Consider the following 23,476-nt stretch of genomic DNA (forward strand, 5'->3'; position numbering starts at 1 on the left):
GAGGCAGAGAAAATCCCTGACCCCGCCGGGAATCGAACCCGGGAACCCGGGCGCGGGAAGCGAGAACGCTACCGCACGCTGACGCGTCAACTTCACTTTTTCACGGAGAACTAAAGTAATTCTTTCTACTAGTATCGTAGTTGAACGGCGTTTCGTTCTTCAAAATCAGTTTAGTAGTTTCGGAGAAATTACAGTATTTATAACAAAGGAAATTGTCTGTTTTGAACATGAAACCCATTGCTGCCTCATGCACAAGATGGAGTTGTAATACGAGCTGTCGCGTCAGGCTGAGGCGGTGCTCTAGATTTAAGAGGCTGGGAGAGTCTGCTTACAAAAGCGGAAGAGCGGAGGAAAGCTTCGTTTAAAACTTGTATCAGTCACACCCGGCTACTTGTAGTTGGGCCGACACACCAGCTGGAATGAAAAAGGACGTGGCATCTAGGGATGCTTCATCGATCAAGTACGATGACAGTTCTGTTGTTGTTTCCGCCAGAGCTCTGAAAGAAAGGTTAACGTTAATTTGTAAAACAGGGAACCGAAATATAAAGATTCTTAAATAATAACTTCGCGTCATGAGTTTAATCTCAAGATACACACTTGTGTTGCAAAATCACGTCAGCAACAGCAACTAACGGGAAATCACAAAAGAATGTGAACATAAACAGTCCCTTAAAAGCCGGCCGAAGTGGCCGTGCGGTTAAAGGCGCTGCAGTCTGGAACCGCAAGACCGCTACGGTCGCAGGTTCGAATCCTGCCTCGGGCATGGATGTTTGTGATGTCCTTAGGTTAGTTAGGTTTAACTAGTTCTAAGTTCTAGGGGACTAATGACCTCAGCAGTTGAGTCCCATAGTGCTCAGAGCCATTTGAACCATTTTTAGTCCTTTAAAATTGTATATAGGCCTATGTCATCAAATGTTCTAAATGTCCACCATCTACTGCAATTCACGTCTGCAGTCGCTGGTGCAAGAACTTCTGGACAGTGTATGGAAATTCCTTCGATACATTCCTGCTGCAATTCTGTGACAATTGGAAGAGTTTCAGGCCCTCTGCTGTTCCTGATCTATGTGAACGTCTAGCTTAGCGCCCGCTGCTTCGCTCTCGTAGACTGTATGGCCTGCAGAGATTTTTTTGGTTTTCATTTAATCGTATTTTTATGTTGTTCACAAATTGCAACATCTTCTGAGCTTTTCACGCTAATTAAGGTGATATAAGCATGGTCTTTTCCGAATGCACTTCTGACTAAAAAGCGATTCTGGTAGCTGGAGTCCAAAGCTTTTCTCAATCATGTGTTTTGCGTTCTTGTGGAGGTATTTCTGTAGCATCTTTCATCCCCTAGCAAATATTTCTTTATTTCCAACCGAGAAGTGAAATACCAAGTTTGATAAATTTAGCTTTGAAATTTTTTAATGTAACGAAATATCTATTTTTTTAATTTTCATTGCCTATTGCACTCTCTTAGGGGTTGAATTCCCAGAAACACTGAAACACGTATTTTTTAATTTTTAACCGACAAGTCAAATACCAATCGTCATAGACGTACACTTAGTTTCTTTACTAATTATATACTTCCAAAAAACTTTCACCTACTTTTTATCCCCTTAGTGGTTGAATTTCCAAAAATGCTGTAACACTTTTTTTTATTTTCTGGCTGAGAAACCAAATACCAGTTTTCGTAGTTCTAACTTCAAAATTCCCTTAATAGCGACATAGTTTCAAAACATTTGTCTTCCCCTATTTCATCCACTTAGGAGTGGAATTTCGGACAATCCCTTCGTAAACGATGCCTACAGTACAAGATCGACACCCGCCCCAAACTTCAAGTTTCTGTCCATAGCGGTTTGGACTGGGCGATGACGAGTCAGTAAGTCACGACATTTCCTTTCATACATAGAGATTTAGGAGACAATCTTAGCAGCCGTCCTAGAGTGTTTGCAGATGATAGAGTCATTTACAGTCTTGTAAAGACATCAGAAGATCAGAACCAATCGCAAAATGATTTAGACCAAACATGTGTATGGTGCGAGAAGTGGCAATTGACACCAACTAATGAAAACTTTTAGTTTATACCTAAGAGTAGTGAAAGGAGTCCATTAAATTTCAATTACACGATAAATCATATAAATCCAAAGGCTGTCAGTTCAATTAAATAGTTAGAGATGACACTTATGTACTACTTAAATTGGAACGACACACAGATAATGTTGTAGGGAAGACAAACCAAAACACTTAGAAGATGCAACAAATCCACTGAAAAAACTGCCTGCACTGCGCTTGTCCGTCCTTTGTTAGAGTACTGCTGCGCGGTATGGGGCCCACACCAGATAGGATTGACGGAGGTCACCGAAAAAATTCAAAGAACGGAAGCTCGTTTTGTAGTATCGCGAAATTGGGGAGAGTGTGTCGCGGTATGATAGGCGAGATGGGGTGGCAATCATTAAAACAAAGGCGTTCTTCATTGCAGCGAGATGTTTTCACGAAATTTCAATCAGAAACTTTCTCCCCCGAATGCGACAGTATTTCGTTGGCGACTACCTACTGCCCGATCACGATATTACTGCACTTGGTCTCCCGTGGCCGCTACCGGATGCAACAGTGACGTTATAGCAAACAAGTACAGTGGAGACCAAGGTAAACACAGCGCACTGTGAATGCTTTCACGACAGCACTCGTGAAACATCACGATAAGCCGACCGAAGCGCCCTCTCCCTCAGGAGCGACAATATTGTGGTCGACTGATACACAGTGAGAAATGACCACTGCAATAAAAATAGTCGAGTTCAGAGCTCGCAAGGAAAGATTTAGGTATTGGTTTCGCCCTCGCGCTTTTAGAGATTGGAACGGTAGAAAAATAGTGTGTAAGTGATTCGGAGAAGCCCCTACCAGGCACTTAAGTGTGAATTGCAGAGTGGTCATGCAAATGTAGGTATAGATGAAATGCACAGGCTATCAAGTGTGACGTCATGTCTGACAAAATGCAAGATTACTGGAGGGAGTGGCGCAGTTCCGTCCGGTGATCGTATAGTAAGCATAGTCGTGTTGTCGTCAGTCATCTGGACCTCGATAACCTGGAATTATGATCTCCATGCAAAAAAAGATGGGCTCCTTGTAGGGCAGGGAAGAACAGGCTGGTGATCCAGGTTCCGGACGCCAGCAGCAGACAGATTAACTCCTGGAGCGTCACGTCAGCGATCAGCCATCTCCGGCTGCAGCAGAAACTTGGAGCGCTGCCCCAACCACAGTGAGAGCTGGGACTGTGACGAAGCTTCTGCTGTGATAAAGGTCCCAAGCGAGGGCGCTGCTCGCCACACTATCTCTAGCACTTCATCAGTCCCCCCCCCCCCCCTTGATGATGTAGCGACGGACGAAACTTGAGGGATTAATGGCGCAAGGTTATATTTAGTCGCGACGGGAGGTTGGGATTTGGCGTCCGTGACGGTCGCTGACAAATGTGATGAAGACCAGGAACGTGGCACCTACCCAAGTGATGCAGGCAGCATTCATACGGGATGGGGTCCATGCATTACAGTGTGCAGCAGCTGTAGCCTACAGTGACTATACAACTCTGACGAGTGTTGGTGGAACCCTGACCAGTATAGGACTCTGAAAACTATCCACCCATTCTGCTGCCGTCCCTACAACGTCAGACAGGCGTGCTATTTCAGAGGAACGAAGCCTGTGCCAACATTTCTCATGTCACCCAACACGCCCAATTTTTGTCGACACATGTACACTACTGGCCATTAAAATTTCTGCACCAAGAAGAAATGAAGATGATAAACGGGTATGCATTGGACAAATATATTATACCAGAACTGACATGTGATTACATTTTCACACAATTTGGGTGCATAGATCCTAAGAAATCAGTACCCAGAACAACCACCTCTGGCCGTAATAACGGCCTTGATACGCCTGGGCATTGAGTCAAGCAGAGCTTGCTTGGCGAGTACAGGTACAGCTGCCCATGCAGTTTCAACACGATACCACAGTTCATCAAGAGTACTGACTGGCGTATTGTGACGAGCCAGTTGCTCGGCCACCATTGACCAGACGTTTTCAATTGATCTGGAGAATGTGCTGGCCAGGGCAGCAGTCGAACACTTTCTGTATCCAGAAAGGCCCGTACAGGGCCTGCTATATGCGGCCGTGCATTATCCTGCTGAAATGTAGGGTTTCGCAGGGATCAAATGAAGGGTAGAGCCACCGGGTCGTAACACATCTGAAACGTAACGTCCACTGTTCGAAGTGCCGTCAATGCGAACAAGAGGTGAGCGAGACGTGTAACCAATGGCACTCCACACCATAACGCCAGGTGATACGCCAGTATGGCGATGACGAATACACGCTTCCAATGTGCGTTCACCGCGATGTCGCCAAACACGGATGCGACCATCATGATGCTGTAAACAGAACCTGGATTTATCCGAAAAAAATGACGTTTTGCCATTCGTGCACCCAGGTTCGTCGTTGAGGACACCATCGCAGGCGCTCCTGTCTGTGATGCAGCGTCAAGGGTAACCACAGCCATGGTCTCCGAGCTGATAGTCCATGCTGCTGCAAACGTCGTCGAACTGTTCGTGCAGATGGTTGTTGTCTTGCAAACGTCCCCATCTGTTGACTCAGGGATCGAGACGTGGCTGCACGATCCGTTACAGCCATGCGGATAAGATGTCTGTCAACTCGACTGCTAGTGATACGAGGCCGTTGGGATCCAGCACGGCGTTCGGTATTACCCTCCTGAACCCACCGATTCCATATTCTGCTAACAGTCATTGGATCTCGACCAACGCTAGCAGCAATGTCGCGATACGATAAACCGCAATCGCGATAGGCTACAATCCGACCTTTATAAAAGTCGGAAACGTGATGGTACGTATTTCTCCTCCTTACACGAGGCATCACAACAACGTTTCACCAGGCAACGCCGGTCAACTGCTGTTTGTGTATGAGAAATCGGTTGGAAACTTTCCTCATGTCAGCACATTGCTGGTGTCGCCACCGGCGCCAACCTTGTGTGAATGCTCTGAAAAGCTAATAATTTGCATATCACAGCATCTTCTTCCTGGCGGTTAAATTTCGCGTCTGTAGCATGTCATCTTCGTGGTGTAGCGATTTTAATGGCCTGCAGTGTAGCTGGCTTGCCAAGGACTTGAGCCCTACTGAATTTGTGTGGGGCGCGATGTGATGGCGTCTGGTCCCAACTTATCACCAGCGGCATCCCCATACCAGTTGCGATCATTAGTAGATATGGTGTAGAACACTATTTCTCGAGATGAAATATGACACAGGTACAGTATTGTGGTCTAGATAGCTGATCCTGTACAGGATGACCCAGGAGGAATGGCCAATATTCAGGTATATGACGGGAACTATCATTAAAAGGTGGAAAGAAATGTAGTGAATATGATGGTCTCCAAAACGTATACCTTAAGAACTACAAGAACTTCTTCATCTTCGATACTATGAAATAAATCTCTTCTACTGCATGTTTTTTGCTTTCCATATTTTCAGGGAAGGTAATTTAGACCAAAGCAAGGAAAAATTTTTGGAAAACATGAGCTCTTAATTGCAGACCTAGAGAGTTATGAGCACACGTTCAGTATGGGAGATGTGTTTCACAGTAGCGAAAATAAGCAGGTGTTCATAGTTCTTAAGGTATACATTTCCCAGGCTACCTCTCCCAAAATATGGGAAGCAGAGAGAGTGCAGTAGAAGAGATTTGTTTCACAATACCTAAGATGAAGAAATGCTCATAGCTCTTAATGTATGCATTCTACAGCCCACCTTTGCTGGACATTTTTGCTTCAAATGATCGTTACTGTCATATCCGCGAACATTGACCATTCCTCTTGGGACACTCTCTGTACTTAGGGTCCAGAACTTTTTTAGAATACCACAGGAGTGGGCTACTCACCAGCAGAGCAAGGTGAAGAGCGCGAGCGTCCACTTGAGCACGGTAATGCTGTGGCGGGGCCGCGGCTTGCGGTCGCAGCAGCGCGTCAGCAGGTACACCAGCAGCACCAGCAGCGTCAGGATGAGCCACGCCGCCGGCAGCGAGCCCAGGATGCCCAGCGCCTGCAACACCACGCGTCCCATCACGTCACCACACACATCACATCACGTCAGTAAGGTGACACAGACACACACCATCGGGCGGTGGACGGCGAGTATCGTCTACACTGTACTGTCAACGGTATGAGGGCACTCCTATGTATTGCGAAATTAACGGCTAGATGTCATGACCTGCGGGTCTACCAGTATTAAGAAAAGCCAGAATGGGTCGGTCGGGAGAGTTCAGTGACTCCGAAAGTGGACTAGTCATTGGATGTCGACTTTTGGTGATGCCATTGTGGAAAAGCAAGACCGAGCAGATTTCGTGTATTGACGTCCACGGACCGTCAAGCATTGCGGAGGGTGATAGCAAAAAATAGCAAGAGTTCGGTTGAAGGAATCACTCCTGAATTCCAAAGTGCTCGCAGCAGCCCAGCTAGAACAGCGACTGTGCGTAGAGAGTTACAAATAATGGGGTACAGGGGTCGGGCAGCTTCTCATAACCACACATTTCGGTACTCAACGTTGAGTGACGCTTCAAATGTATAAAGAGCGGCGCCACTGGACAGGGGTGATTGTAAATGAGTGGTAACGCTATACCCTGCGACAATCCGGTTGACAGGCTTAGAGTGCGATCATGCATAGTACCAACAGTGAAGAACAAAGAACGCGAGTATTTCGGTCAGGGGGTGTTTTTCGTGGTTAGGGTGTGGAAGTATATGAACACATTTTCCACCATTGTGTATTGCTTACAGTAGAGAATCCGTTCAGAGATGATGACTGTATCAGCAAGGCAGTGCACCCTGTCAGAGCACCGAACGTGAGGCAATGGTTTGTGGACGACAACATTCCTGGGATGAACTGACCTGCCCAAAGTCCCGACGTGAACCCAATGGAGCCGGCCGGAGTGGCCGTACGGTTCTAGGCGCTACAGTCTGGAGCCGCGTGACCGCTACGGTCGCAGGTTCGAATCCTGTCTCGGGCATGGATGTGTGTGATGTCCTTAGGTTAGTTAGGTTTAACTAGTTCTAAGTTCTAGGGGACTGATGACCTCAGAAGTTAAGTCCCATAGTGCTCAGAGCCATTTGAACCATTTGAACCTGTTTATTTCTACAATGGTTTACGTCAGTTTACAGCTTGAACATTTAGCTATTTTTCGACATAATCACCATTTCTGTCAATGCATTTTTGTAGACGCTGTGACAGTTTTTGTATGCCCATGTCATGCCAGCTCGCCGCTATGCTGTTCAGTAAGTTATGAACCTCTTCTTTCACCTCGTCGTCGGAGCTGAATTGCTGAGGCCACAATTAACGCTGACAGGTACTGTGAGACTCTGAAAAAACTCAAACGGGCAATTCAGAACCGGAGGAGAGGAATGTTGAGCAAGGTCGTACACATTCTCCATGCCAACGCTCGCCCACACATCGCTCGGCAAACCGTTGCTCTCTTGCAACAGTTTCAGTGGAACGTAATCACCCACCCACCCTATAGTCCTGACTTGGCGCCCAGTGACTATCTCCTGTTCCCTAGGTTAAAAGAACATTTGGCCGGAAAACGATTCAGCTTCGACGACGAGGTGAAAGGAGAGCTTCATAACTTTCTAAACAGTATGGCGGCGAGCTGGTATGACATGGGCATGCAAAAACTGCCACAGCGTCTACAAAAATGCATCGATAGAAATGGTGATTATGTCGGGGATTACCCTTGTACCTCCTTCTATACACTGCAAGACACCCTACTGTGTGTCGCGGGGGATACTTTGTGCAACAGTGTCTCTTCCAATTGTTTTTTATTCCAGTCTTTGATCACAATATGAATTCTTTAGAAGATCCAATGACTGTTGTGGACTGGCAAGACAGCCAATCCACTATGACAGGAAGCCGAAAGGCACGCGTTTAAGCTCACGCAGGCTTGCGTGAGGTCTGGAACAGGACACGGATTTTTGACTTCAGGAAAAAGGAGGTAACTGGTAGAATACTTAACTTTAATCCATAATAGGTGAACACCGCTCTTGACGGTACATGTTTTACAGCATCAATAGTAACTGGTAATGGCGCCTTGCTAGGTCGTAGCAAATGACGTAGCTGAAGGCTATGCTAACTATCGTCTCGGCAAATGAGAGCGTAATTTGTCAGTGAACCATCGCTAGCAAAGCCGGCTGTATAACTGGGGCGAGTGCTAGGAAGTCTCTCTAGACCTGCCGTGTGGCGGCGCTCGGTCTGCAATCACTGATAGTGGCGACACGCGGGTCCGACGTATACTAACGGACCGCGGCCGATTTAAAGGCTACCACCTAGCAAGTGTGGTGTCTGGCGGTGACACCACAATGACCATCCTCAGATCTAATATACAAATATATACAGCTAGCCAGCCGTGTGTCTTTCAACATAATACAGCAATACGTATCACAATGTACTAGCATACAACCAGGGAGATGTACAGAAAATACGGTAAAACGTACTTTTTTACACCATGTCTTAAAGAGATAAGCCCATAATGGCATCGTCAAACCATATATATATATATAAAATCAGCATAGCATCGTCATATAGATCTAAAATGTTGCTGTTGTTGTTGTTGTCTTCAGTCCTGAGACTGGTTTGATGCAGCTCTCCATGCTACTCTATCCTGTGCAAGCATCTTCATCTCTCAGTTCGTACTGCAGCCTACATCCTTCTGTAACTGTTTAGTGTATTCATCTCTTGGTCTCCCTCTAATATTTTTACCCTCCTAAAATAAGGTGTAGAGTAGGCCGCATCGTCCACACAGTCATTATTGCAACTGGCTACTGAAGTACAGTAGCGACCAGAAATCTGTTTGCCTACATCATCCCTAGATGCCGCTACTGTCGGCTTAGATGTAGTCATCATATAGATCTAAAATAAGGTGTAGAATAGGCCGCATCGTCCACACAGTCATTATTGAAACTGGCTACTAAAGTACAGTAGCTACCAGAAATCTGTTTGCCTACATCATCCCTAGATGTCGCTACTGTCGGCTTAGATCTAGTCATCATTTACGCTAAATTTATATGGGTAACTGTATTCGTCTTTTAATGTATCACAATTTAGTTTGCCTGATTGTATGATAGTACATTGCAATACGTATTGCTGTTTTATGTTGAAAGACACACGGCTCACTACGTGTATATATTTGTATATTATAGGTCTGAGGATGGTAATTACGGACTGAAACCGGTCATCGTCTAAAGAATTCATATTGTGATCAAAGACTGGAATAAAAAACATTTGACAGTATTGGATCACTGTTTGTATACGCGACCACGTCGCAGTTGGGTGAAAGAGTCTCTTCCGCCCTTCCTTGTTCCAGTCGCAGATGGTGCTCTAGTAGAACGACTGCTGGTAAGTCTCTACATCAGTTCGAATCTCCGTAATTTTACCTTCAAGGTTTTTTCGCGAGTTATACGTAGGAGAAAGCAATACATTGGTTGACTCTTCTAGGAACGTACGCTCTAGGAATTTTAACAGCAAACCACACCGTCACGCAGAACGCCTCTCTTGCAGCGTCCGCCTCTGAAGTTGGCTGAGTATCTCCGCGAACCTTTCGCTTACTCAACCAACCTGAAACGCAGCGTGCTGCTCATCTTTGGATCTCCTCTGTTTCCTCTGTCAATCCTATCTGGTACGGACACCAGACTGACGAGCAGTATTCAAGTACTGGTCGAACGAGTGTTTTGTAAGCTACTTCCATTCCTGATGGACAACTTTTCCTGAGGATTCTTCCAGTGAAGCTCTGCTTGCAATTTGCCTTAAAAAATGGTTCAAATGGCTCTGAGCACTATGGGACTCAACATCTGTGGTCATAAGTCCCCCAGAACTGAGAACTACTTAAACCTAACTAACCTAAGGACATCACACACATCCATGCCCGAGGCAGGGTTCGAACCTGTGACCGTAGCAGTCGCGCGGTTCCGGACTGAGCGCCTAGAACCGCTAGACCACCGCGGCCGGCGCAATTTGCCTTATCCGCGATTAATTTTATGCTCTCATTTCACTTTAAATCGCTCCGCATACATAGTCCTACATATTTTATGGATATCAGCGCTTCCAGTGATCGTTCTGGAATCACGGTATCATACAATAATGGGTCTTTCTCCCTATTTATCATCAATATGTTACATTTGTCTATGGCGAGTGCCAATAGCCATTCCCTCCACCACGCGTCGATCCTCTTCAGATCTTCAAGCATTTCGCTGCAATTTTCTAGCGTTGCGACTTCTCTGTGTGAAAAAGCAGTATAACACTTGCTTGGGGTACGCCGGAACTTACCTTTAAGTCTGAACATTTTTCTCCGTTCAGAGTGACATGTTCTGTCACACAGTTGGTCTGATATTCCGCACACTCGTGTTTTGCTCATCAGGCGGCAGTGTGGAAGTGTACAGAACGCCTTCCGCATGTGAAGGAACATGGCAAGAACCTAAGCACCGGTATCGTCTGCTTTCTGGGTCTCTCAGACAAACAGAGCGAGCTGAGTTTCAGACGATCGTTGTATTCGGAAACCATTTCATTCCCACAGAGGAGATTTTCGGTCTCCAGAAACTGCATAAAACGCAGAGCATAAAATATTCTCCACAATGGCCCAAAAAACAGACGTCACAAGTAAAGGCCTATAGTGGTTTGCGTCTATTAGACGACTCTTCTTGAAAACGACAATGACCTGCGCTTTTTTTTTCAATCATTAGCAACGCTTTGCTCCTCCAACGACATACGGTACATTGCTGCTAGAAAAGGAGCCAGCTCTTTCGCATACTCGTCGTAGAATCGTACTGGTACCGCTTCCGCTCCAGTGGCCTTTTCTCTGTTGAGGGATTTCAGTTGCCTCTTATTTCGGTATCTGCCATTTTGACATTCTGTGGCGATTTAATGGAGGAACCACAATACGATCTCAGCGAGACAGTGTCGGACAAAGATGTTTACTGTTTCGAGCTAGATTATGTCCTCACTCGTTTAGATGCCACTATTGTCGCAGCCATGACCATGGGCTGATGCAAGGCCTCCCTCCAAGTTCATGCGACTGTTCGCTACAGCACAGCACCAGAGGAGATATTTCAGTGGGCCATGCCTCGCTGTATACTAGTTCCTGGGTGAGTGAAATTGCTCGATGAGGGCCAGGAATCTTTGAAAGATGACTCCCGATATGAAATGACAAGAAACAAAAAATTTACAAAATAGGTTTCATGCTGTTGATCTTGTGAACAACGACCACTGAATGATTGCACAAGTGACAGCAAAGACTCTACTACGAGAATATGCTCAAGAGATTAAGAAATAAACGCGCTAGACCGTGGAAGGAGATCGCCCAAACTTGGCACCTGCACCACCGCCACCACGATGACTTCCAGCTCCCTGCCACAACTTTCTCCGCATTTTCAGACTTCTAGCCAAGAATACAAAATGGAAACTTGTCTCCGGTGCCCTACTTATTTACCTGTCTCCAGCAGACTTTTCTATGTTCCCAAAAACCGAGAACAGCCGGGAAAGATTAAAAGTGAACCCTTTTGAGACGATCGAAGGGATCTAAACTGACGTTACAGAGCCCCTAAACTGGGACCCAGTCGACGCCTTCATAGGTGTCTACCGCGCGTGACAGATGCATAGGAAACAGGGGTCTATTTCCAAGAATTTTATACGTTTGTAACAATATCTTGGATATTTTTTACGCATATATTTGCATTACTTTCCAGAAACGGCTTCCGTTTGAACTGCAATGGCTGAAAAACGCCAGTGGAGCGAGATAAGGGTGGCTAAAGCCCGCAGCATTCCATGGTGAGGTGAAAACAGCAACGCTTTGCTGAAGCTGCGACGGTAGCCTCAGTGAATCGACAGCTCGCTGCCTGCCCAGATGTGGTGTTTTGACACATTATACCATAGCAGCGGTTTTTTCAAACTTTCGTTACATGCAAAGAAGAGGTATACATGTAAGAATTAAAACAAGTGTCATGAAAAATCAGAAGTGAATGAAATGAAACCCGTAATCACCTGATACAATGAAACATTCTGCAGAGCAATAAAAGAAAGTTACATCCAGAAACCAGTATTTCCTTGATGTACTATGCGCTGGGGTACGAACTTCTACGTATAGAGGCAAAGAACCAAGCAAGCTTTGAAATCTCAGTATTCCTAGCAAAAAGTGGACCAGCGGCATTCTATTGGAATGAGGCTCAAAATACTAAGGGCGGTCAAATGAAAACGAGACAGATGGGAAAAAAAAGTGAACTCTTTATTATTTCAAAAGTAATCGCCCTCAGTGTTAACACACTCTAAGAGAAAAAGAATGAAAGAAAGAAACGACGCACCACGAAAGAATTATCCGAATGGCGCGGAAATCGATAGATGTGATGTACATGTACAGAAAATCAGTTTATTACATACAAAAACTGGACCATTTATTCCAGAGAAACAGGTTCCAAAATTGAGCAAATCAACAACTCGTTGGACCACCCCTGTCCCTTATGCCAGCAGGTATTTGGCTTGACATTGACTGACAAAGTTGTTGGATATCCTGAGGGATGTCGTGATAAATTCATTTGTTGGATATCCTGAGGGATGTCGTGATAAATTCTGTCCAGTTATCGCGTTAGACAGTCAAAATCCGAATGGTTGGAGGGCCCTGACCATAATGTTGCAAACGTTTTCTCACTTGAGGATCTCTCCTCAAACGAGGAAATGTTTGCAACATTATGGTCAGGGCCGTCCAACTTGACGATCTAACGCGCCATTGGACAGAATTTAGCACAATATTCCTCTGGAGAACGTCCAACAACTCTGTCAATCAATGCGAAGCCAAATAACTGCTTGCATAATAGTCAGAGGTGGACCAAGATGTCATTGGCTTGCTCAATTTGTGAAGCTCTTTCAGGTGAATAAATCATCCAATTTTTCTGAAACTTTTACCATTTGTCTGTCTGTACTTGTACGTCACATCTACTGATTTCCGTCCCTTTCGGATAATTCATTCGTTGTGCTTCTTTTGGTCTTAGGGTTTACATTTATCCCACTGTGAAACAAGATAGTATCTTCGTGAAAAACTGTTTGTGGTTGGCTGTGGAGCCACGATTGTACCCAAACGTGCACCTCTTCGTCCGAAGCAAATCGACGATCACAACAGTCTTTCTTGATGGCTCCAAAAATATGGAGATCTCGTGGGGAGGGATCGGGACTGCAAAGAGATTGTGTAAGGGCTTCGCAGCGAAATATCTCCAGCGTAGTCGAAACTACATGCCGACAAAACACCCGCCCACTTATTGCCACGGTTGCCTTGAGAACGCTGCAGAAGTTTCGCTGAAACGCTCTTCCACATCCTGTGTAGAGTACCGACCCGTCCTCAAGAGTTTCCCATATTTTTGGAGGTCTGAAGAGAGATGTTTATGGCCGTCGGTTTGCTTCCGACGAAGAGGTACACGCCTGAGTACAATGATGGTTCCATTGACAACCACAAACATTTTTTAGTGAAGGCATTGACCGTCTTGTCTCACAATGGGATAAATGTATTAACAATTACTTTTGAAATAATAAACAGCTAACTTACTTTACCCATCTGTCTCGTTTTCATTTGATTGCCCCTTATAGATTAATGTTCCAGCTATGCACCTGTGGTCGTGAAATTTGAACCAGCCGGGATCGTCCACGATTCCGCGCATTGGGGCTCCGGAAGCGTCACCTGGAGGAAGACAGCGTTGTGCCTTAAACAGAAGCGAGGCGTCTCGCAAATTGCTGGGCTGTTGACTGCTGCGTCCACGAATCGTTGCATTCTTTTCCGACTTCCTTACACATTACACTGGAGTGGCGTTGCGTCCTGTACGAATTTTAACAACAGTGAAGGAAAGCACATTCAGAACAGCTATCACCACAGGTCATTGTCGACGGGGTGCAGCGTCTCGTGACATGACGTTTGCTTCACAGACCGATCGAAAGTCCTCAGCAAACAGGGTGTGGTTGCTCCTACACGTTTCATAAACTGTGTATCGAATCGAAATAGAGGTTTCGGTAGCATGAGATTTTGCTGTGCGAGTAATATCAGTAATTATCTTAACGGAAATAGTTAAAGAATCTCTTTGAATGAAACTGTTCTGCCCTCCGGAAGATACGGAACATAGACACGCATGGAGGAACGCCGAGTTGCCTAGTAGGTGCCACTGACAAGGGGACCGTGCCTAATCGTTGTCATCCATTTCGTCCACTTTTAAGGTATACGCAGGGCTTTTCCAGAAATGAAAGAGACTGAAGTGGGGGCTCGAGATGGCCATGCGTTTAGAGAAAATAGCATTGTTGGCGTGAATCGGGTGAGGCATTAGCGTAATCCCCAGGCAGCGGTTGCGGCGCAGCACAGAACGGTAATCCGATGGTCTTGTGGTCGAGTCCTTATGCAGGAATATTTTTGTCAATTTTTACGGTGCTTATACTGCAAATAAACATAAATAATGTTTAACATATTGCACCTATAAATAATTTCATATAAGACACGAAAAGAATAGGTAAAGGAAAATTTCGGATTTGAAATTACAGAGACGTACAAAAGTATTCAGACACAGGTTACATGCGTATCTCACGGTCAACTGTGACTGATGCATACACGGAGCGTGCATCTGCCTGCGTATGTGCCATAATGCAGGGAATATTTCCAAAGACGTCGACTATGAGAATGTCACCGTACTCTCTACCTGGAACGATTAGTTCTGTGTAACCATCACAGGCGTGTGTTTTACTCTGGACAAAAGTAATCAGACACAGCCCAACTTGACAAGTTAACCGCAGTATCAAGGCACAACTCGGCGGCAGCACACAGTCAGTGTACGCAAGGCAGCTGTCTCGTACTACAGGACAGCACAGGTCTCGCCAAAAGACACCAATGTAGCACCATGCCTCGTAAAGGTAGGTAAACGACAGTGGGAGAGCGAAGGCTTATTGTGCGGGTGCATAGTGAGGGAAAATCATATGCAGGAGTAGGCAAAGTCGTCAACCGAAGCCGAAAAACTATATTCAGTATCGTCCAGAAATGGAAAGAAGAAAAAACTCTCGTCAATCGCCCACGACAGGGGCGTCCTCAGAAACTCACGAACAGAGACAAGAAGAAGATAGTCCGAATGGTGAAAAACGACCCGCGGACAACGGCCCCTGCTATATCTGCAGAACTGGCAAAAGGCGTTGGTACCGAAGTTAGTGTTAGAACGGTGCGCAGATGCCTGCACAGTGCTGGCTGGGTACGATGCCAGAGTGCCAAGGCGCAAACCGTTCGTCAGTGAGTATAACGCAAAAAAGCGGATGGTTTTGCAGAAGAATTTGTCGGCAAGGATGTGATCTTCTGGGACAAGATTCAGTGGAGTGATGAATGCAATTTTATTTTGAGCCACGTGGATGGCCGCAGTTTAGTGTGGCGTCAAGCAAACACAAAGTGGGAGCCCAAAAACATGAAGGAGACAGTGTGATGGTGTGGGGATGCATGTCTTCCTGAGGTGTTGGCGAGCTTGTCTTTATTGAAGGTACCATGGACAAATTTGTCTATCTCGTTATACTCAACAAAAGCTGACGAAAAGTTCTGCGGAGTTGGATGTTGGAGGTGACTTTTATTTCCAACAAGACAATGATCCTAATCATACGGCGGAAATTTTCAAACTGTGGATACTATACAACACGCCTCATCTCTACATTACCCCACCGCAGTCTCTGGACCTCAATCGCATCGAAAACATCTGGAATGAACTGAAAACGAGACCACAAAAACGACATGTGAGCAGTTGGACACATTTGCGCGCATTGATAGTAGAAGAATGGGTGACTATCGGTTCGGATATAACGAAAAAGGTTGTTTACTCCATGTCACAAAGACAGGGCTGTAATACAGAGAAAGTGACACATTACTAAACTCTGACTGCTGAGTGTCTGAATACTTTTGCCCATTGTGTATTTCGAATTCCTTTGTTTCTTTTTTACATAAGGCGTGTCGTGTTACTTGTTGTTCTGCGTATGTTCAGATTGACATATGTATTACACATTTGTAAAGAATAAAATACATGTTTTGAGTTAAAAACACATGTAAGGTTTACTTATCTGATTACTCCCAGCGTCTGAATACTTTTGTCCGCCTCTGTAAGTTCCAGAAGGTTATTATACGACGTGCATGACTGTTTTGTGTATAAAATTAAATCCATTATTATTTTACGGTGTATGTTTTACGTGTGCTGGGGTATACTGAACGTAAAAACAGGGGAAGAAGAAATTTTCTCGGCCTCCTGCACACGTTATAAACGCAGAATTTTTACAATTACATGGTTCTTTCAAAATATCTCCACCCTGCGATAAATTGAGAATTTCGGTCGGCAGTGAAGCGTGGACGGCTAACCGAAGCAGTTAAGACGACCGCCCGCGTAAAGCGGGGACTCGGGGGTCGAATCCCGGTTCGGCACAAAATTTCAACTTTGGCCACTGAATTATTTAAATGTCCAATTGCGACTGACTTCGGTACCTCCCTCGAAACACTGCTTATGTTTTTAACGGTATAGGCGAGCTTTTAAAAATAGCATTGTGATACACACCTTGTTAAAATTACTGAAGAAAGGGGAGAGAGAAAGTTGCTAAACAACACTGCCAGTATGGCACAGAAGTCGTCCTGTTGTGCGACGTTCATGAGGCAATGGAGCTGGTAACGGACCGTTTTGGTGGCCTTCGAATCTAGTTCCAGCATAAGTCTTGCATCTTTTTTAGTGATATGTATGACTGCGAACATTAAGAAATGTTACGTCACTATATGGTTCCTTATAAAAGCTTTCTGATATTTTTTCAATAGATAACTCAGTTTAAAAAAAATGGCCAAGTGCCAGTAGGACTCGTAGACTCAGGTCCCGTAGAGACTTAATTATACATTAGTTTATTCATCCTGGGAATCTAGGGTTTCAGCGATTTTTGTCTGTTTTCGAAATAGACACTGGCAAGACATCGGTCCCGCGAATTCCAAGACCGTATCAAAATCTCTGCAGTAGTTCCGCAGACTAGCTCGGACGTACAAAAAGAAGCGAGAAGGGGAATTGAGTTTATATATGTAGATAGGGAAGATTTAATAGGATATTCTTTATTTACTTACCAAAACATGGCTACAACATTTTACGTTGGCACGCAGTAATGTTCGTCTGTATTGCTTCTGATGGATGATGAATCCAATGTATGTTCTAATGGTACAAGGATATTTTTATGTGATGTAGTTACAGTTTAACAATTGTCATATCTTTTTAGTTTACCCATACTGTGAAGCCTTGTTTGCCGAATTTCATGATTCCAGGTCAGCGGGAAGTGCCCTGTAGGTTTGAGTGGGTTTGCGAGTTTCAAAGTGTGTGACATAAGTGGCCGTATCTCTTGACTGAATTGACTTAGAAGGCTAACATTTTTACACTCTCGAGGGATCACAGATCTTAATACATGACGTAACTTTGAACTTGATACGTCCACCCGTTCCTGAGAAAAAGGGTTCTTAACATTCGGGCACACCGACAACAATGCGCTCCTATAAGGGTTCCGCTTTTACGGAACACTTAAGTGTTAAATCCTGCCTAGTCGTCGACTATGGGGTGTCTAGGAAACCTGCTATCTCGGATCGCTAGACAACATTCAAGCAAATCGTATTAAAGAGGCTATCAATAATACACAGATGTGTCGCAAGCAAAGGGCGACGTGCAAAATAATCAATGTTCTTCAGTATAACATTTCCAAGTTTGAGCTTCATAGAATGTACAAGCGAAGTAACGAGCTTTTACGCTTCTATTCAGGTCGCTAATCTTGAAACTTTTCCTCGACTGGGGCCGCGACCAATCGGGCGCGGTGCTTATGTTCTCTTGGCAGAGGCGCCGCTGCTGTCGTATTGTCGCCCTGAAGAGGGATCGGTCAGCGTGCAATTGGCTGACACATTGTCACAGCCCTCTCTGCTTTATCGCTCCCGACTGGCGCGCCGGCGCTTCACTTTACGCCGCAACACTAAAAACAATGGTTATTTCATTGTTGCTGCGGAGAGGGAAGTTACGAGTATTAGTCAGATAATGCAGACGCGATGTCACTTGGGAATATCTTGAAACGTTGATGGTTAGGTAGGGCTATTCAAACTGCTCACGAGTTTTTGTGTCCTGTTCTAATTAGTTTTAGTTATACTAGAACAGAAGTTACCGTAGCGCCGTAAACAGAACTGAAAAGTAGCTCTGGAAACGTTAATTCAAAGAGACGCGATAATCTTTGACCCGGCCAACGGAACTGATTAGGTTTTTTCACCTAAAGTGATAACTAGCAATGGTACAAACCACTCCTAACCATGCAACATGCTGTAGCACGTGGAGTATACATGTAGACATAGATACAGAATGATGCTGGCCTATTTGCTTGATCGTGACGTCCGCTCCACGCATCAGACAGAGCCAATGCTGAATTCGGATTGGTGCTACGTTGTGGGAGAATGATATCCTTCTGAGAGACCTGTACTCGAAGAACAACCAAGAGGCGCCATTTCAAGGCAATGCTGAATTCGGATTGGTGCTACGTTGTGGGAGAATGATATCCTTCTGAGAGACTTGTACTCGAAGAACAACCAAGAGGCGCCATTTCAAGGCAATGCTGAATTCGGATTGGTGCTACGTTGTGGGAGAATGATATCCTTCTGAGAGACCTGTACCCGAAGAACAACCAAAAGGCGCCATTTCAAGGCACTGCCATTGCAGTTCTGCGAGCGACTGGAAAGCGCCAACGGGCACTACGACAGGCGTCTCCCGTACCACTCTCTTTTCACATCGTACGGTCTTCCTCGATTTAGGGAAGTAGGGAACTTAATTGCTGTACAACCTTCCAAGGTTTAGAAAACACCGTTCCTGTGAAACACAACTAGCTCTTTATTCACATGAAGTGTTGAGGGGATTTTCTCTGCCTCGTGATGACTGGGTGTTGTGTGACATCCTTAGGTTAGTTAGGTTTAAGTAGTTCTAAGTTCTAGGGGAATGATGACCATAGATGTTAAGTCCCATAGAGCTCAGAGCCATTTGAACCATTTTTTGAAGTGTTGAGTGCTATTGACAAGGAATTTCAGATCGATTCCGTATTTCTGGATTTCCGGAAGGTTTTTGACTCTGTACCACACAAGCGGCTCGTAGTAAAATTGCGTGCTTATGGAATATCGTCTCAGTTATGTGACTGGATTTGTGATTTCCTGTCAGAGAGGTCACAGTTCGTAGTAATTGACGGAAAGTCATCGAGTAAAACAGAAGTGATTTCTGGCGTTCCCAAAGGTAGTGTTATAGGCCCTTTGCTGTTCCTTATCTAGATTCACGATTTTGAGACAATCTGAGCAGCCGTCTTCGGTTGTTTGCTGATGACGCTGTCGTTCATCGACTAGTAAAGTCATCAGAAGACCAAAACAAACTGCAAAACCATTTAGAAAAGATATCTGAATGGTGCGAAAGTGGCAGTTGACCCTAAATAACGAAAAGTGTGAGGTCATCCAAATGAGTGCTAAAAGGAACTCGTTAAAGTTCGGTTACACGATACATCATTCTAATCTGAAAGCCATAAATTCATTTAAATGCGTAGGTATTACAATTAAGAACAACTTAAATTGGAAGGAACAGACAGAAAATGTTTTGGGGAAGGCTAACCAAAGACTGCGTTTAATTGCCAGGACACTTAGAAAATGTCACAAATCTACGAAGGAGCCTGCCTACACTACGCTTGTCCGTCCTCTTTTAGAATACTGCTGCGCGGTGTGGGATCCTTACCAGATAGGACTGACGGGGTACATCGAAAAAGTTCAAAGAAAGGCAGCACGTTTTGTATTATCGCGAAATATGGGAGAGAGTGTCACAGAAATGATACAGGTTTTGGGCCGGAAATCATTAAAAGAAAGGCGTTTTCCGTTGAGATGGAACCTTCTCACGAAATTCCAATCACAAACTTTCTCCTCCGAATGCGAAAATATTTTGTTGACACCGACCTACATAGGGAGGAACGATCACCAAAATAAAATAAGGGAAATCAGAGCTCGTACGGAAAGATATAGGTGTTCATTCTTTCCGCGCGCTATACGATATTGGAATAATAGAGAATTGTGAAGGTAGTTCGATGAACCCTCTGCCAGGCACTTAAATGTGATTTGCAGAGTATCCATGTAGATGTAGGTGTTCAAATAGCTCTGAGCACTATGGGACTTAACATCTGAGGTCAAGAGTCCCCTAGACTTAAAACTACTTACACGTAACTAACATAAGGACATCACACACGTCCATGTCCGAGGCAGGATTCGAACCTGCGACCGTAGCGGTCGCGCTGTTCCAGACTGAAGCGGCTAGAACCGCTCGGCCACACCGGCCGGCGATGTAGGTGTAGGTGTAGATGTAGAAGGACGAGGACTCTTCCTTGGCGTTGTTGCCGCTTCCTCGCGCTGCACTCTCCGCATTCGCGGGTCGGAGAGTACAGTGCGGCCAGCAACAGCCACGCCGGAGGCGCTCGCGAGTGGAGTGCGGTGTGTGGTGGAGGGAGTGGTGCCCGCCGCCACCCCCGCTGCTGCTCCTGCCCCACACATCGGCCGCCGCGGATGTTTACTCTCGGCCAAACAACAGCCGGCCACAAAAAGCCCTCCGAGACTGCTCTCGTCTGCTGCGCTGCCTCTCTTATCGCAATGAAACGTTTCAATCACTGGCCCGCCTCCTCGGCCCTCTCCGGCGGCTTTCGCCACGTCTGTTCAGCGTCTGCACTACAAGTGTTTAGAAGGTTCTCCTTATATCGACAAGGGCTCTTTATTCCTTTTTTTTTTTTTTTTTTTTTTGCAACCGCTACGGTAGTGCTCCCTTCCACTGGATACGCACAGGCGTCACAATGAAGGTCTTAGCTTTCTGGTAGAAAGCCTAGGTAAACTTTTCTGACAGCTTCTGTTGCGAAAGAGGTTTTGAATAGTACCAGATCCTGCCTCCTGCCTCTACAGATTCGATACAGTTACAGTGAAGCAAGTACCCATTGAACACCTTACGTCTACAGTTATACAATGCTGCGAACCATTTTGAATTGTGCGGCAGAGGGTACTTGTTACTGCATAACATATTAAGTTTTCTTTCAGTTGCTTTCACGTATCTAGCGTGCGAGGACCACTGCTTGAGCGTTTGTCTTATCCGCACCATCCCTATGGTACAGGTAAGTAGGAGACTTGACAGTAGTAATTGTTTCTGACTTTGAAGGCCGTTATGAAAGTTTTCTCATCAGGTTCTCAAGACATGTACAATGTGTTTTTTCGAGAGTTTGTCAGTTAAATTATACCAACATTTCTGTTACAAGCTCTCGCCAGTCAATCAAGTCTGTGAAATTCGTTCAGTCCATCTTTGTAAAATAGGTATAAACGTGAGATTTTGTTTACTCTCAGAGAGCTGTTGTGCGCGTAGACGGCAATCTCCATCTCTCGAGAGCTGCTCGCCGTAGCTCTTAGACAAGAAAAACTATACCGGTATTGTCGGGACAGTTGAGTCGATAACTGTTGCGATGGATGTGCACCGTGAGTGAGGATGTGAGAAATAAAAAAGAAAAAAGTAGTGAAGAAAGCTGCCAGGAAGCGGAATCAGGACATAGTTTTGCATTTTATTATTTTACACGAGGAAAGGACAGCATTATGGAATGTATAGTTACCGAACTACAGGAACTGAGATAAGAACCAAATCTTGTGGCTGAAATGGTAGCAGTTTTTAACAACTTCAGAGAAGAAATTTGCCAGAATCAGGCAGAGAAGTGTTGAAGAACAGACCTTGAGTAATTTATGAGGGATTTCCGTAAGTCAATATACTTGTAAAAGTAAAAACGTCCAAACAAATTTACCGGTATGTCCGAAAATACTTTATTCATCGGATATCCGCGTTACTTGGTTTTTGAACATCTGTGGGTATCAAGATGAAATTGATTTAATGTTACTGTATACTCCAATATCATTCCGCCGCCTAATTCTCTCTTATACGCAACACTAATTCGGTCGTTTACGTTTTTTCTTTGCTACTAAAAGTATAACCGGCCGTGGTGGCCGAACGGTTCTAGGCGCTTCAGTCCGGAACCGCGCGACTGCTACGGTCGCAGGTTCGAATCCTGCCTCGGGCATGGATGCGTGTGATGTCCTTAGGTTAGTTAGGTTTAAGTCGTTCTAAGTTGTAGGGGACTGATGACCTCAGATGTTAAGTCCCATAGTGCTCAGAGCCATTTAAACCATTTCAAGCTAAAAGTATTAAAATTTAAGCTGCAGCCCGACGCTCTTCCAACACAGCCTCTCCCTTCACGCACGAAACTACGACACAAAAATTTCACCATGAGAGATATTTCAGCTTTCACAGACACTCTCACCCTGCTGTGTGTAGACTCTTCCGACATCGGCTCTCGTAAGACTCTCAGACATTTACGGGAAGTACTCGCAAGGAACCATCAGACGATACCTATAAGTGAGAATTCGCCCCTAATGTAAACAATTCTGCGAGTACTATCTGAGAGTATCAAATTGCCTGAAGGGGAAAAAAAACTCTCACTTGCGTCCCAGCCCTAAGGCTCTTTGTCCCCTGTTAATCCGATCTGTTATGGGACCCATAAAGCTGATCAGTACTGAAGTACGGGCGAACTTTTTCATGCAATCCCTTTTGTAAACAAACTGCAACATCTTGCTGTTCTAACAATGAACAGTAACGTGCCCTTTTCATTATCCACAACTTAGCCTACGTGTTCGTTCCATTTCGTATCTACATACACCGTTACACACGTCGCTGCGGTCCTAACATTGGCTGGTAGTGTGTGTAGTGCTACATTACGAAACAATCCCTGTCTATTGTGTATAGAGTGATGGGAGAGAGAAATGAATGAACTATTTAGCACAAGCCTTTTACATTCTTTAGTAACTTCCTTGCATAACATTACTACACGCTAGAAATATGCCGAATGTGGAAGCACTGTTCTAAACTCCAGGCAAATGCCGGGATGGTTCCTCTGAAAGGGCACGGCCGACTTCCTTCCCCATCCTTCCCTAATCCGATGAGACCGATGACCACGCTGTCTGGTATCCTTCACCAAAACCAACCAACCAACTGTTCTAAACACAGTGGCCCTGTTTTCGGGAGGGTCGGGTGGAGGGCTTCTACATCTACATTGATACTCCGCAAACCACCCAACGGTGTGTGACGGAGGGCACTTTACGTGCCACTGTCATTACCTCCCTTTCCTGTTCCAGTCGCGTATGGTTCGCGGGAAGAACGACTGTCTGAAAGCCTCCGTGCGCGCTCTAATCTCTCTAATTTTACATTCGTGATCTCCTCGGGAGGTATAAGTAGGGGGAAGCAATATATTCGATACCTCATCCAGAAACGCACCTCTCGAAACCTGGCGAGCAAGCTACACCGCGATGCAGAGCGCCTCTCTTGCAGAGTCTGCC

At 45.2% G+C, this 23,476-nt stretch overlaps 1 protein-coding gene across 2 annotated transcripts in view; it reads right to left on the reverse strand.

Moving 5' to 3' along the window:
- Positions 1-23,476, reverse strand: part of LOC126458255 (protein tweety) — a 1,040,173-nt gene that overhangs the window by 61,976 nt on the left and 954,721 nt on the right. For both annotated transcript variants that reach the window (XM_050095170.1, XM_050095169.1), the window contains exon 4: positions 5,915-6,075. In XM_050095170.1, the coding sequence (XP_049951127.1) occupies positions 5,915-6,075 (161 nt within the window). The remainder of the gene's footprint in view (positions 1-5,914; positions 6,076-23,476) is intronic.

This window comes from Schistocerca serialis, chromosome 2, assembly GCF_023864345.2.
Source record: "Schistocerca serialis cubense isolate TAMUIC-IGC-003099 chromosome 2, iqSchSeri2.2, whole genome shotgun sequence".
NCBI lineage: Eukaryota > Metazoa > Arthropoda > Insecta > Orthoptera > Acrididae > Schistocerca > Schistocerca serialis.